The sequence below is a fragment of the Labeo rohita genome, chromosome 21, assembly GCF_022985175.1.
Source record: "Labeo rohita strain BAU-BD-2019 chromosome 21, IGBB_LRoh.1.0, whole genome shotgun sequence".
Taxonomy (NCBI): Eukaryota; Metazoa; Chordata; class Actinopteri; order Cypriniformes; family Cyprinidae; genus Labeo; species Labeo rohita.
In genome coordinates, this window is record NC_066889.1 from 28,525,017 (window position 1) to 28,541,332 (window position 16,316).

The following is a 16,316-nucleotide window of genomic DNA, read 5'->3' on the forward strand; positions in this document are numbered from 1 at the left end:
ATGGTTTTATAAATAAATAATCAGCTAAATAAAAATATTTCTAAGCAACCTTACTCCTGTTTAAAAAAAAAAAAAAGGAAAAACTTAGAGAAAAAAATCATAATTTTACAAGTAATATAATATTATGGACCTTTAATCTGTCTGTCTATCTATCTGTGTCCATGTATATATATATTTTAAATTAAATATTGAATCTATACATTACTCATTTATTACTGAAATGCTATTGCTACTAACAAATATTATTATATAAAAATTTATATATACACACACACACTTTACACAACCACCCCTAGTACCCTAGTGACCGCATAGCAACACCCTAACAACCAACCAGAGTACCTTAGCAACCATATAGCAACGCCTCAGCAACCATCCCAGGTACCCTAGCTACCACACTAGCAACCACCCCAGGTGCCCTAGCAGTTGCCCTGGCAACCACCCCAGGTACGTTAGCAACTGCATAGCATCAGTTTGGCAACCACCCTGGTACCCTAGCAGTCGCCCTAGCAACCACCCGAAGTACCCTAGCAACAGCATAGCAACACCTTAGCAACTGCCCCAGGTACCCTAGCAACCGCATAGCAACACCTTGGCAACCACCCCCTGTACCCTAGCAACCACCCCTAGTACCCTGGTGACCGCATAGCAACACCCTAACAACCAACCAAAGTACCTTAGCAACTGTATAGCAACGCCTTAGCAACCACCCCAGGTGCCTTAGCAATTTTCCTGGCAACCATCCCAGGTACCTTGGCAACTGCATAACATCACTTTGGCACACACCCCGGTACCCTAGCAACCGCCCTAGCAACCACCCAAAGTATCCTAACAGCTGCATAGCAACACCTTAGCAACCACCCCAGGTACCTTAGCAACTGCATTACATCACTTTGGCAACCACCCCAGTACCCTAGCAGCCACCGTAGCACCCACCCTAGCAACCACCAGAAAATACCCTAGCAACTGCATAGCAACACCATAGCAACCGCCCTAGCAACCACCCAAAGTACCCTAGCAACCGCATAGCAACACCCTAGCAACCACTCCAGGTACCTTAGCAACCCCATAGCAACACCGTAGCAACCGCCCTAACAACCGCCCCAGGTACCTTAGCAACCACATAGCAACACTGTAGCAACCGCCCTAGCAACCACCCAAAGTACCCTAATAACACCCTAGCAACCACCCAAAGTACCTTAGAAACCACTCAAAGTACCCTAGCAGCCTCATAGCAACACCATAGCAACTACCCGGGGTACCCTAGTAATCGCCCTAGCAACCACCCAAAGTACCCTAACAACTACATAGCAACACCCTGGCAACCACCCAAAGTACCCTAGCAACCGCCCTAGCAGCCACCCAAAGTACCCTAGCAACTACATAACAACACCCTAGCAACCACTCTTGGTACCCTAGCAACCTCATAGCAACACTCTACTAACCACTCTGAGTACCCTAGCAACCGCCCTAGCAGCCACCCAAAGTACCCTAACAACCACATAGCAACACCTTAGCAACCGCCCTAGCAAATACCCTGTGTACCTTAGCAGCTGCATAGCAACACCCTAGCAACTGTATTGCCTTCAAAACATTCAAGATTTAAGCTTTAAAACTACTTTAAACTATTTTAAACTTAAAACTGTTAAACTTTTACAACTTTAAAAATGTTTTCAAACTTTCCTGGCTTTCTCAAGCCAACTTTAAAGTTTGTCTTGGCAGACTTTTTTATGTAGTATATTAATTGATTTATTTATTTAAATTTATTTAAATTTAAGTGTTTTAAGAGTTAACTCATTTAAATCTATGCATATATATTTATATCTATTTTATATAATCTAAATATTATATAATACATTTATATTATATAAATAAAGTATTCTATAAATAAAAAAATCTAAATTATATGTATTTACTGTATTATTGTATTATGTATTATTGATTTATATTTATTTCAATTATTATATAAATATTATTATATTATAGTTAATGTATTATGTTATAAATAATATGTACTTTTTCAGATTTTGCTCCGCTATATTTGATGTGTTTTGGTTGTTATTTGGTGTTTGTTGTACACTGCATGTAGATGAGAGAAGCTGTACCTGATCTGATGTGATGTGATGTGAGCAGGAATGAGTGTGTGATATGCGTGGAGCAGCGGAGCAGCGGGTGTCTGAACACGCGAGCAATCATGTTTGAGAGCGGGTCAGGCCTCATCTTCATTATCACAAACGACTCCTCCAGGGCCATTCATTACGCTTTATAACACACACGCTAATGACATCTGCAGAAGAACAGGAAATCACACAGATCTGTCTCTGATATACGGCCTAAAAGACGGGAATAAATCTCCGCCACGCGTCTCGTTACCTTCCCATCCTTACCCACAATCCTCTCTGATCGCCCTAAATCAATGAAAAAGTGTCCGGTATGTGGCGTTCGCCCGCCGTTTAATTGCGTGTTCTTTCACATGTTGAGTGTTTCAGATCTCACAGACGCCATCCATCATGTTAATGAGCAGATGAATGAGCACGAGGCCCGATAGAGATCGCTCATGGATGGGCTGATGGATATTGTCTGATCGTCTCAGTGTGAACAGCATTATGAGGAACAAGACGTTCTTGTCACTGAGTCTTTGTTTGAGACGTTAACAACAAGTAGGGCTGAGTGATATGGTGGTATACTTGGTGTGGATGAAGAATAAGCTGCTTTGTAAAGCAGACAGGCCGGATTTGTTTTCAAGTGGCAACTGAGTGAGGCTGACTAGTTTATCAAGATTATTTTTGTTTAGTTTGAATATTTTTAGCAGCGGTTTCAAAAAAAATCTGCCCAGAAATGTTACGGCTAAAATGCTTTGAATTCATCCCCTTTCAAACGCATTTAGATGTGCGGCTTTGCCCTTTTTTTGGGCGTTCAGCCTTTAGTGAAAAATGTGTGTGTGTGTGTGTGTGTGTGTGTGTATATATATATACACATCTACATCTACATATAATATTAATTTGTCCAAAAAAATACATCTGTTAAAAAAATAAAAAATAACAATAACTACTTTGCAATATTCCTTTGAAATAAAAAGTCTTTACACAGTAGTAGTCAATAAATTTAGCGAGTAAAAAAAGGTATTTTGCATTTTTAGTCATTCAAAAAAAAAACATAATATATTTAAAAAAAAAAACTAGGCAAAAAAATATTTTATATATTAAAATATTTTAATATATTATTATATGAACACACACACACACACATATATATATATATATATAGTAATTAATTAATAAGTAATTAATAAAATGATATTTCTCTTCTTGTTCTACTTAAGCAGCATTAAAAATTTGTAATATATATTATTTATTATATATTATTTTTTATGTATATTTGATTTGTCATAAAATATATAATATATATATAGTGTCATACTATATGTATATAGAGAGATAGAGTATTTGACCCTATATATACACATACACATATATACATGTATACATTTTTAATATATTTAATAAAGAATATTCCGCTCAAGCAGTAATTAATTTTGTTTTTTTAATATATATATATATATATATATATATATATGTGTATATATATATGTATATGTATATATATATGTATGTGTGTATATATATACATATGTGTATATGTATATATGTATATATGTATATATATATATATATATATAATATAAAATGTGTAAAAAATATATAAAATATATAAAATATATTCTTGACATATTATACATATAAACACACATGTATATTTTAATATATTTAATAAAAAAATTCTGCTTAAGCAATAATTCATTTTTTAAAATATATTATTTATATATATAATTTGTAAAATGTGTAAAAACAATATATAAAATATATATTTAATATTTTATGTGTTTAGTGTTTTTGACAAATTTTACATATATGCATACATATACATGCCTGTACATATAATGTATAGTAATGTATGTGTATATACATACACACATTTGTATATTTAATAACAAATTTTCTACTTAAGCAAAAATTAAAAATTGTAATATATATATATTTTAAAATTATATTATATACTATATAAAATGTGTAAAAACCAATATGTAAAATGTATAATAATTATTTTATGTATTCAATGTTTTTGACAAATTATACATACATGCATACATATATATATATATATATATATATATATATATATTATTATAACAACAGTGTTTTTTGTAGAATCACTGTATTTGTGTATAAATATATGTAATTTTTTATATTGACAAAATTAATGATGTAGAACCATTTATATATACATACATGCATGTATTTGTAAACCAATTAGTCAAAAAAGTCTTTAAAAAATATCTAATTATATATCATTTTTAATTTATTTATATATGTGTGTGTGTGTGTGTGTATGTATGTATGTATGTATGTACGTATGTATGTATGTAAAATGCGCTAGTTTATTTATTTATGAAACCCACTGTCTGTGGGTTCTACTTTCGATTGTGAAAATGCATAGTCTTGCATCTCTAATTTCTGCTACGTTTTCTCTAGCGGTTTATTGGCGCGTGTGTGTGAGCTTTTCTGTTCGTACGTTTTCCGTTTATCTGTGTGTGTGTGTGTGTGTGTGTGTTGTGTTTGTGTCTTGGGCGTCCCCAGGACTGGGATTGAAAAATTCTTGTCTAGACATCCAGACTCGCACACACAAGCATACAGTGGGCAACACTTATCAGAATCAGAGTCCCAAGAGAGCAACTGTGTGCTTGAGGGATGTTCCGTACCCTCGGCCCTGGTACAGACGGCCCTTATTCCAGCACAAACGCTCACACACACACACACACGCACACAAAGGAAGCGTGAAGGGCCAGACTGCCTGTCTGCGCAGAGCTCTACCTCTTTCTGTCTCTCCGCTTTTCTTTCTCTCTCCCTCTTTAGTGTTGAATAGAAGCAGCGACTGGCGCGTGTGACGTGGATGGAGTGACAGAGGCGCTGGAATTCGTTGTTTGGCCAGCGCTCTGGTGTGTGTGTTGCGTGGTGATAAGACAGAGACACCGTGGCTCCTGTAAGGGAGGGCGACATCAGCATAACACACACTCAGACTGGCTTTCATAAGACTTTTGAAATACTCACTCAGATATGACACTTCACTTGTAATGAGAGACTGCTTGCTTTCTCAGTTAGGCTTTCTTAATTCATTTAAAAGTCAAACTTCTGCCTCTAGGGTCATTTTGATTTAAGTCATTCTAAATCTGTTTAATTTCATCATAAAAGGTTGACGTTGGTTAGATTTTTTTATTTATTTTTTTTGTAAAACTCATCTGCTTACGATAAAATTTAGAAATACAGTGAAAAATGTTAAATATTTTTATTATTTAAAATATCTGTTCTTTATTCAAAAGTATTTTAAAATAGAATTTATTTCTGTGATCAAAGCTGAATTTTCAGCATCATTACTTCAGTCTTCAGCATCACATGATCTTTCTGAAATCATTCTAATATGCTAATTTTGCTGCTCTCTTCTGCTCACCAGAAAATGTAAAAATACAGTAAAAATGTTAAATATTCTTTCTAAGTAAAATATTTGTTCTTTATTCAAAAGTATTTTAAAATAGAATTTATTTCTGTGATCAAATCTGAATTTTCAGCATCATTACTCCAGTCTTCAGTGTCACATGATCTTTCTGAAATCATTGTAATATGCTGATTTGCTGTTCTCTTCTGCTCACCAGAAAAAAATAAAAAATACAGTAAAAAATGTTAAATATTTTAACAATTTAAAATATCTGTTCTGTACTCGAATGTATTTTAAAATAGAATTTATTTCTGTGATCAAAGCTGAATTTTCAGCATCACTACTCCAGTCTTCAGTGTCACATGATCTTTCTGAAATCATTGTAATATGCTGATTTGCTGCTCAAGAAACATTTCTGATTATAATGACTATTAATCCATGTTGAAACACTTGTGCTGCATCATACTTCTGTGGAAACCTGTGTGTGTGTGTCAGTGAACCGTCTCTGCTCTGAGGCTCCGACTGCCGCTAACCAGGGCCAAGCCGACTGGCGACCTTGGAGCGCAGCCAACCATGAGCCAATTCTGCCCGGGCACTGTCTGGCTCTTCTCTTCCCAGGAAACACTGGGACCCCGCAGGGGGGGCTTGTCTGTGTGTGTGTGTTTGAGAACCGAGAAGAGAACGCTTTGACGCAAGACTTCAGTTCAGAGAACATCTGAGAGTTTAAATAGCTCTGGGTTTACATCTGCTCTCAGTGGGGCTCGTGTGTGCTCTGACATCAATCCCAGCACCGCTTTATTTCCTCTTTAATGTTTTGATTCGTCTGAGTCACTTCATGATAACGGAGGTTTTATATGTCTGAAGGTCGGCAAGACGTTTAAGTTGTTTGATGTGCTGTAATTCAGAGAGAAATTACAGAAATAAGCAGGAAGTAATGTAGACGAGATCTGATTTTGATTTTGGATTTTGAATATTTTTTTGAATATTTTTTATATACACACATTTTTACACAATATTTTATATTTTATTTTATAATTTAAAAATTAAATATATTTATTTCCAGTTTTGTTACAGGAATATATATGTAATTTATGCAATAAAATGTATATATGTATTTTTAAATAATATATGTATATATGTGTGTGTGTGTATATATATATATATATATATATATATATATATATATATATATTATATATATATATATATATATATATATATATATATATATATGTATGTATATGTGTATATATATATACACACACACATTTTTACTATATTATTTATTTTAGAATTTATTTTTATTATATTTTATCATTTAAAAAAGTAATATATTTATTTGATATTTATTTTATGAAATAATTTCTATATTGTTTGTGCAATGACGTATATATGTACATTTATATACATTTTATATTTAAATAATATATAAATAATAATCTATTCATTATATCCATGAATTATATACACACTCACATTTAAAAAATGTTTTATATTTTATTTTATAATGTAAAAAATTAAATATTTCTTTAATATTTTATTATCATATTAAATAATGTATATAATTGATAAAAGTACATATACATATACATATACATATATATGTATATGTGTATATTTATATACATTTTATTTTATAAATAATATACAAATAAAAATATATTCATTATATTATTTCTAGGAATTCTATATATAAAATAAATTGTAAACATTTAAAAAAATGTTTTATATATTATTTAATAATTTAGAAAATGAAATTTCTTTCATATTTTATTATCATATTAAATAATGTATATAATTTATAATATTACACACACACACGCACACATATATATATATATATATATATATATATGTATATATGTATATATGCAGTATTATGCAGAATATAATTTCTTAGTTCTTTCAAATATGAGCAGCTCTTGACACATTGACTTGTAGAGTTTCGAAGACAATAAAGAATGAACTAAAGTCCCTTGTGTTCTGCCGTCAGCCATCCTGAAAGTCATTGACCTCTCGACCCCGAGTCCCTCATCACGCGAGTCGCTTCATGTCCTCCCACGTGTGACAGGCCGGGTCCGTGCGCTCGTATGGCGTCTGAAAGGAACAGACAGACTTTGAGAGGCCGTGAATAGAGCGGCAGTGTAGCCGAGCCAGCAGACCCGGAGTCAGCGAGTCCAGCCAAGTTCTGAGCCCTTTCTGTGGAGTCAGATATGAAAGCGCTTCAATACGGCCTCTGTCTCGCACAATGAGAGCGCCGGGGAATATGATAGGACGCCGATGCATTATTAACGCCGATGGGCAGCTTACCTGCTGTCGATTGGCCCAGGACTCACCTGAGCGCCAGCTCGGGTCGGCTCGGGTTGATCGAGGTTGGGTCGGATCTCCGTTGATGGACCCGCCACCTCGCGGCTGTTGGTTTTGGCGCTTCCTGCATATTTTATGTAGGATACTGTAAACAGTTGGTTGAGCTGAATTGGGTCGGGGCTGTTTGTATTTGCTCTCGATTCTTGTTTAAAAATCTGCGAACACTGTCAGAATGAATACTATCAGTAATATTTGAGACGTACAACGCAACCAGGCTTCTTTCTCCACATAGGGAGAATATTAGAAGGTTTGCAGGGTGTTAAAGATCATTCGATTTTTCCATTCTGATCATAAAACCACCATTTAGACAATACACCTGTATATATTGTGTGGCATTCGCATGGTGCTAAGAAAGCTAACATTATGGGTTTGATTCCCAGGGAATGTATGAATGCAATGTTAAGTTGGTGTGTTTTTAGCTGCACACAAGCACACAAACACATGATTTTGCTTGCCTTACCAAGTATTGGACAACTTGTGGCTAGCACTAAATATCCACAAATTATATATATATATATATATATATATATATTAGAATTATAAAATAAATATATTTATATTTGTAATATATTTATAGTATATTTATTTGTATATATAGTATATATTTGTAATATATTTATAGTAATTATATTTATTCATATATTTAATGAAATATATATTTAAATATATTTAAAAAAAATACTATATTAATTTATTTATTTATTTTTGAGAATTATAAAAGAATATATTTATATATTTATATGGTAATTATAATAATATATATAATATATACTATAATTACAATTATATTTATAAATATACTTAGTAATATATAATAAAAAATATATCTAATATATATGTATAAGAATATATTTGTATATTTAGGATATATTTATAGTAATTATATTTAATATTATATGCAATTAAATGTGTATTTAACTTTATTTTTTAAAATTACTATATTAATTATTATTACTATTATATTATTACTGTTATATTATTATTACTATTATTTATTTATTTTTAAGAATTGTAAAAGATTATATTTATAAATTTAGAATACATTTATAGTAATTAAATTAAATACAATATTTATTTTAATATGTATTTAAATATATTTTAAAGAGTTACCGTATATATTTATTTATTTTTAATAATTATATAAATGTATATTTATATATTTAGAATATTAATTATATGTGTAATAATTACAATTTTGTAATGTAATTTGTTCAATTGTGTATTTTAAAAACATGAGTATATTTATATATTTAGAATATATTATATTTATATTCTTTACATATAAATATTCCATATATTAATATTTCTGTTCTATAATATTCCTTAATATATAATTTAAGAATTATAAGAGTGTATACTGATATATTTAGAATATAGTTATAGTAATTATAAATATACTTATGTGTATTTAAATATGTATTTTAATAAAATTGCTATATATACACACATACATACATACAGACTATTTAAAAGTGTATATAGTAATTATATTACTATATATACAACAGCTATATAATTAAATATATTTGTTTAACTTATATTATTTATATTATTGTGTTCCCCTAATAACAAAGAAGCGAAAAAATCACATTTACAAATAAATTCAAAATAATTCAGTGAGAATTTGCAGTGAAATGTGGGTCATGAAACACAAAAATACATGTATTTAATACGTTTATTTGTAAATTGATTAGACATTATGCTTTAACACCACCTGAATTCACATATCCAAGAAGAAAATGTGTGATTTAAGTGATTTTGATGCAGAAATGCAGAAATCAGATGAATCAGACGGTCCTTTCTATGGCATCAGTCTGCGCACACAGTGTCTGTTTGTGAATCGATTATCAGCTGTGATAAATCACTTCGCAATTTAATCTCACTCAAATTCATTTGCAATGCCAATCCCCTGCATTTGAGTCTCAAAGTGCTTATTCATTCATGTAAATCCACAGAAAACTCACTAGACACACTATTTTGTTTGTATGAAAGGCTACGTTTGCATATGCTGTTGAGTTTGCATGTTTTTTCACACACGTTAACCTTTACAAAGATTTCTCCACCACAAACTCTCAAATTTCTGCGTCAGCGAAGGACTTCCAGAGAGTTGCTCATTGCAGCAGCCGTTGAAAAGCCACATTTCACCAACCTCCTTTTTTTTTTTTTTTTTTTTTTTTTTTTTTTTTACACTGATGGGAAATGACAGCATTTGTTTGCAGAATCGCTCCGGGGGAACTGTAAAGTTCCAGTGAAAGGAGTTCCTTCATGTCTTCTGGGCTTCTTTTCCTCCACGGCCTCTGAAAAGAACGGAAGGAGGTTTTCTGTGGTACTGCGAATAAAGCCAATAGCGAACGCGTTACCCACAGCCACAGACGGCTTCCTGTTTCAGAAAATGCTCTTCCTAAAAGTCAGCCTATATGTTTGAGAGCTTCCTGTGGGCAGGAGTCGGTCGTTGTGTTTGTTTACAGACAGATCAGCTGGCATTGATACCAAGCAGCAAAGTTTACAAAGTTTAGTTTTATTTTTATTGTATTTTTTTTTAATTTAATACATTTTACAGATTTTATGTTATGTAATTGTCATTATTTATTACTTTCATTAAATATTTATTTGTTTTTTATTTCATGACAATTTAGCACATTCCCCTTTTAACTTAGTTTTTTTTTAGTTACCCATATTTACTTTAGCTTTTTTTGTAAATTTGTAATTTTTTTTTTTTACTATACAGTATAGTAATATTTTAGATTTGATGAGAATTTTAGTGAAATGTGCTGAAATTGTCATGAAAATTGATTTTTAGTCATATCTACCATAAGCTGAGATGCGAAGTAAATTCACAATACCTGTAAAAGGTAGAAGTTTAATAGCATAAAAGCATATAATTGCATAAATGTCCTGTTTAATTGTCATTACTTTATATATTACATTAATAAATATTTTATTTATTTATTATTTTCTTAGTAACATTTTTACTGTTTGATTTTTATTTCTAGATTTTCTAGATTTAAATTGTATACATTTATAAATATCTAAAATATATAAATATATACACTTATATACATTTATTTAGATTTATTATTTATTTATTATTTATATTATTTTTTAGATTTTTTTTTTTGTTTTTTTTTTTTCTGTTAGATTTTAATTAGACCAATACAATATTTTAGATTTAATGAGAATTTGAGGGAAATATGCTGAAATTGTCATGAAAATTGGTTTTTAGTCATAAATACAATAAGCTAAGATGTGAAGTAAAATGTTTTTGTAGAATCCAGAAGTTTAATAGCATAAAAGTCCTGTTTCATTTTATATTTTTGTAATTATTTTATTTATTAATATTAAACAATTATTTTCTTATGACAAAAAAGCATATAAATTGCTTGTTTAATTAAAGTCCTGTTTAATTGTCATTTTTTATATATTACCTTCAGAAATATTTAATTTATTAATGTATTTATTGCTTTAATGACAATTCATGCCACTTTAAAATTTATTCGAGAATTTTTTTTTTTTTCTTTTTCGTGTGATTTTTTTTTTTTTTTTTTTTTTTTTTTTTTTTTTTTTATAAAGATGACTAGAATTTTTAATATATATTTTTTTATTTTATTTTATTTTTACGATTTACCACATTCCTCTTTTAAAGGTATTTAGTAAATTTGTTTAGTTTTTTTTTTTTTTTTTCTGTTTTGTAGTTCTACATTTTATAGATTTAAATTTTTTATATAGATTTATCAAAAAATGTATGTTTTTGTATAGAATCTATAGATCAATAGATTTAATTTTTCATGTATACAGTCTATAAATCATTATAATATATGTATATAAAGTTAAATATAGAATCAGAATTTAATGATTTCATTTATTACTTTCAAACATTCATAGTTTATTATTTATTGATTGATCGATTTATATATTTACCCATTTACTTTTGAATATTTTGTAAATTTGTGGGGGTTTTTTCTATCATTTCTATTCTGTTACTGTCTTTTTAACCTCTTATTTAACCTGTTAGGAAGGTTCAAATTACATAAGAACCCAGACTGATTCAACTAATTATTAAATGCACCATTGCTTTGTGTCATAAGTTTTAATGTTGTGATTCATCTCGTAGCTTGTTTGTTTGGCTCAAGGCTGAGAATCATTGAAAGGAAAATGAATGAATGGCAAAATGCATGGAGTAGCGAGGAGAGAGGCCGGTGTAAACGTAGACGCTCGGTGTTGTTCTGTCAGCGCGAGGAACTCAAACCCTGCGGCTCCGTCTCCTCCTGATTAGCACACGGGGGACGGCCGCTCGCGTCTCAGATAGTAGCGGCGCGTATCGCATTACCAGAGGTTAAGAGGGTTGTATTTAAACATGAAAAGCAGCGTCTGAGGTGTTCCCGTGTGTCATATAATCAATCAAACTCAAGTTTATTTACCTCACAGGTGGATGGAATTACACCTGCGTCAAAACTGCGAGCGCTTCACCTGAAATCAGATAACGCGCACGCCGTATCTGTGTTCGGGCGCTCATTATCAATGCTTATTTACGCTCTTCATTTGCACTCAGCCCTTTTTGAATGTTTTTACATACGGAAGAATAACAAAACTCAGACTTTTAGACTTCACTGATGCGACAGTCAAAATAAAAGCACAGGAAATGAAAATGGACTTGATGGTGATCGCCGCATCAGCGTATGTTATTCTAAAGAATAAATATTTATCTTAATCTATAATCTTTCATCAGAATGAGTCATTTTGCGTAAGTGAATGACGCTTCATGTTGACTTTACGCCATCTTATCTCAGAGCCCATCTTTGTGTCTTCAGGGCCATATTTCTGAACATCTCATCCGTCTCATGATCTTCAGGGTGAAATAATTCAGCTTTGAAGCTTCCTGATGCTTCATTTTAATTAAAAACAGTGCAGGAATGCAGTGAACATTTACACAAAAAAATGATCGCAATACAAAACGGATCCGACGTTTGTCAGACGACAGAAAAACTGCATTTTTAGCCATTTTAGCTGTTTTAGTTCATTAAACATGACATTAAATTAAATATAAAAACTTGTTTGAAGTACAAAACTTACTAAAACTAAAACTGAAATAAAAATAAAGGTAAATATAAATATTTAAATCAACTACAAACACTTAAATTAAACTGAAAAATATGAAAAGAAAATTCTATTCAAAATGTTAATTGTTAACTAAAAAAAAGCACATAATAAAATAACTTAAGCTAAAATGAAAACTGAAAAGTATAAAAATAAAATTTAATTCAAAATTTTAATTATTATTATTAACTGAAAATCTTATAAAAAAAAGACAAACACACATAAAGTGACTAAAACGTAAACTAAAGTTAAAATAAATACTAAAAATATTAAAATAAAAGCTTATTCAAGATATTAATAAATATAATACTTTAGTTGTTGTTCATGTCACTTTCTCACAATCCTCTTGATTTTATTCAGTGTTATTATTAACTAAAAATCAAACTACTAAAAAATCTTTAAAAACTATTACAAATTATTTTATTTAAAAAATAAAGATAAAATATAATAAAATATGAGATGGAAAAACTTTAAAAACTTTAACTAAAAATAAAAATAGAGCTAAATGAAAACTGAAAAATGTAAAAATAAAATTCAGCTAATTAAGCTGGGGTATTAAAATGACCAAAAATAAAATAATTTTGTTATTTAAAATAAATATGAAATATAATGAAATATAAAAATGAGATGGAAAAACTAAAACATAAAAAAACATTGCAGTAAAAAAAGTTTAAGGTACTAAAATTATTAAACAGATATGTAAATAGAGCTAAATTTAAATAATAAAAAACTGAAAGTTTAAAAACTAAAATTAAAATGAAATTAATTAAATTAAATTTACCAAAAACAAAACAATTTTGTAATTTAAAATAAAGATGAAATATAATAAAGTATAAATACGAGATGGAGAAATGTATTCTTACATTTAAAGTTTAAAAAACATGTAAGTTGAAGTACTAAAATAAACCAAAACTAAAATGAAAACTGAAAATATAAAAATAAATTTCAATTTAATTAAAAATATGAAATTCTATGCTAGTATGTAAATAATACTAAAAAAACACTGCTGTGAATGCATCTTTGGACTTATTTGAAGGCCATTCCATGCATTAATCTGGACAAATATTATATCTTGTATTTTTTAAAGGTTGATGAGATTTTTCACTGACTGAACACAATAAAAAATGTGGATGCATTGCGTTTTTTTTGAACATCTCAGCAGTAGTTTATAACTAAATGCATGTGTGTTCCTTCTGCAGAAGTTTCCAGAGCTGAAGTTTAAATACGTGGAGGAAGAGCAACCTGAGGATTTCTTCATCCCGTACGTCTGGTCTCTGGTGTTTAACTCTGGAGTGGGTCTGTACTGGAACTCTCAGGGCATCGAGCTTTTCGGCATGGACTCGCCCTGACGGGACTCGGGGTTCTTCAGGTGTCTGTCTGTGTAAGTGCCTACATACAGCTCACGCGCCGCATACTGAACCCCTGAGCTTCCGTCCTCATCGCACCGCTCGAAGGGCTGCAGCTTCTGCTCCGCCGACAAACACGGACGCAAGTCGCCGGCTGCACTTGAATTCTTGGACTGGTACGATTTGGGGTTTCAGCCACAGGTCTGATGTAGCTACAACACTTCGGTTGATTGTAATAATCATTTGTTTGTTTGCTTGTTTTTGTTTATGGGGAAAATGAGTCTGGACTGACGGTGAACATTAATCATACTTTGACCCCATTTGGAATAATTCTTAAAGGAACAGTTCACTCAAAAATGAATTTTTGCTTTATTTCTTCATCAGATTTGGAGAAATGTAGCATTCCGTCACTTGCATTGAGTCAGAACAGCTGATAAAAACATCACAAGTAATCCACACCACACCAATCCATCAGTTCACATCTTTAGAAGCCAAAAGCTGAGTGTTTGTAAGAAACAAATCCATCTTCAGGATGGTTTTGACTTCAAACCATTGCGTCCATAATACGTAATAGCACTTCCTCCAGTGAAAAAGTCTGAATCAGGAGAGAAATCTGCGCAGAGCAAAAAAGTGGGTGGATTTTAATGTGAGAGACAACAAAAAAAAGGCATTTATACACTGGAGGAAGCTTTATTAAGGATTATAGACTCATATTTTAGCAAAAAATGTCTTAAAGATGGATTTGTTTCTTACAAACACACATCTTTTGGCTTCTCAAGATGTTAATTGATGGACTGGAGTGCTGTGGATTACTTGTGGGCTATTGTGATGTTTTTATCAGCTGTTTGGACTCTCATTCTGACGGCACCCATTCACTTGCTGAGCAAGTGATGCTAAATTTCTCCATCTTGGATGGTCTGAGGGTGGGTTCATTTTCATTTTGGGCAAACTATTCCTTTAATGAGCTAATTGTTGTGCACATCTTCATCACATATCACTATATATATAGTAAGTTACAAATAAATAATATTTCACCATTTTCGACTTGTTTTATAGGATGCTTTGCTGTTTTAAATTAATTTATTTATTGTCATCACATTGTACCCATATACTGCCCTTATATAATCTACATCTGAGCATCTGCACAAAGAAAAACTAAAACTTATATATATATATAAAAAATATATATATACATACATACATATACATGCACTCTAAAACTCTAAAAACAACCCAATGCTGGGTGAAATATGGACAAACCCAGCGTTTGGGTTGTTTTGACCCAACACAGCCTTCTGGGTAGTTTTATTTAACTCAAATATTGCTTACAAATGACTGTATTTCTTGCTTAAAATGAACCCAGAATGGGTTGGAAATTAACATTCATTAATATGTTCATTAAGTAATAAACATTTTTTAATAATTGCTTATTAATAAATATTTACCTTTTGATTGTTGCTAATCCCTCTAGTAATTATGTGCCTGGTTTTTAATTTTTAATTTACAACCTATTTGTTTTTTTAGTGTAACATCTTGTATAAAGCAATACGCTACATATCCCATGAAGCACTGCAAATGATACTCAAAAATGACAGTAGAATGTGAAAATATTGTTGAAAAAATACATTATTTAAAATTGTGACTCAACCCAGAATTTCTTGTTTAAAATTAACCTAAAATATAATGAAAATTAATATGGATTATTATGTTCAATAAATGAACATTGGTTAATAAGTTCAATAAATAATAATTAAATAATAAAAAAAAATTAATTGCTTGAGAAATATTCACCTTTTAATTATTGCTCATTCCTCTAGTAATTATGTGCCTGTTTTTTTTTTTTTTTTTTTTTTTTAATTTGCAACCTATTTGTTTGTTTTTTAGAGTGTAACATCTTTTATAAAGCAATATGCTACATATCCCATGAAAAACTGACAGTAGAATGTAAAAATATTATTAAAAAGATACATTGCTATTTGAAATTGTGATGTAACAGAATTTCTTGTTTAAAATGAATCC

At 30.7% G+C, this 16,316-nt stretch overlaps 1 protein-coding gene across 1 annotated transcript in view; it reads left to right on the top strand.

Moving 5' to 3' along the window:
• Nucleotides 1–16,260, top strand: part of dym (dymeclin) — a 92,350-nt gene extending 76,090 nt beyond the window's left edge. The window contains exon 17 of the mRNA XM_051093342.1: nt 14,151–16,260. Coding sequence (XP_050949299.1) covers nt 14,151–14,300 — 150 coding nt within the window. The 3' untranslated portion in view covers nt 14,301–16,260. The remainder of the gene's footprint in view (nt 1–14,150) is intronic.
• Nucleotides 16,261–16,316: the final 56 nt, after the last annotated feature.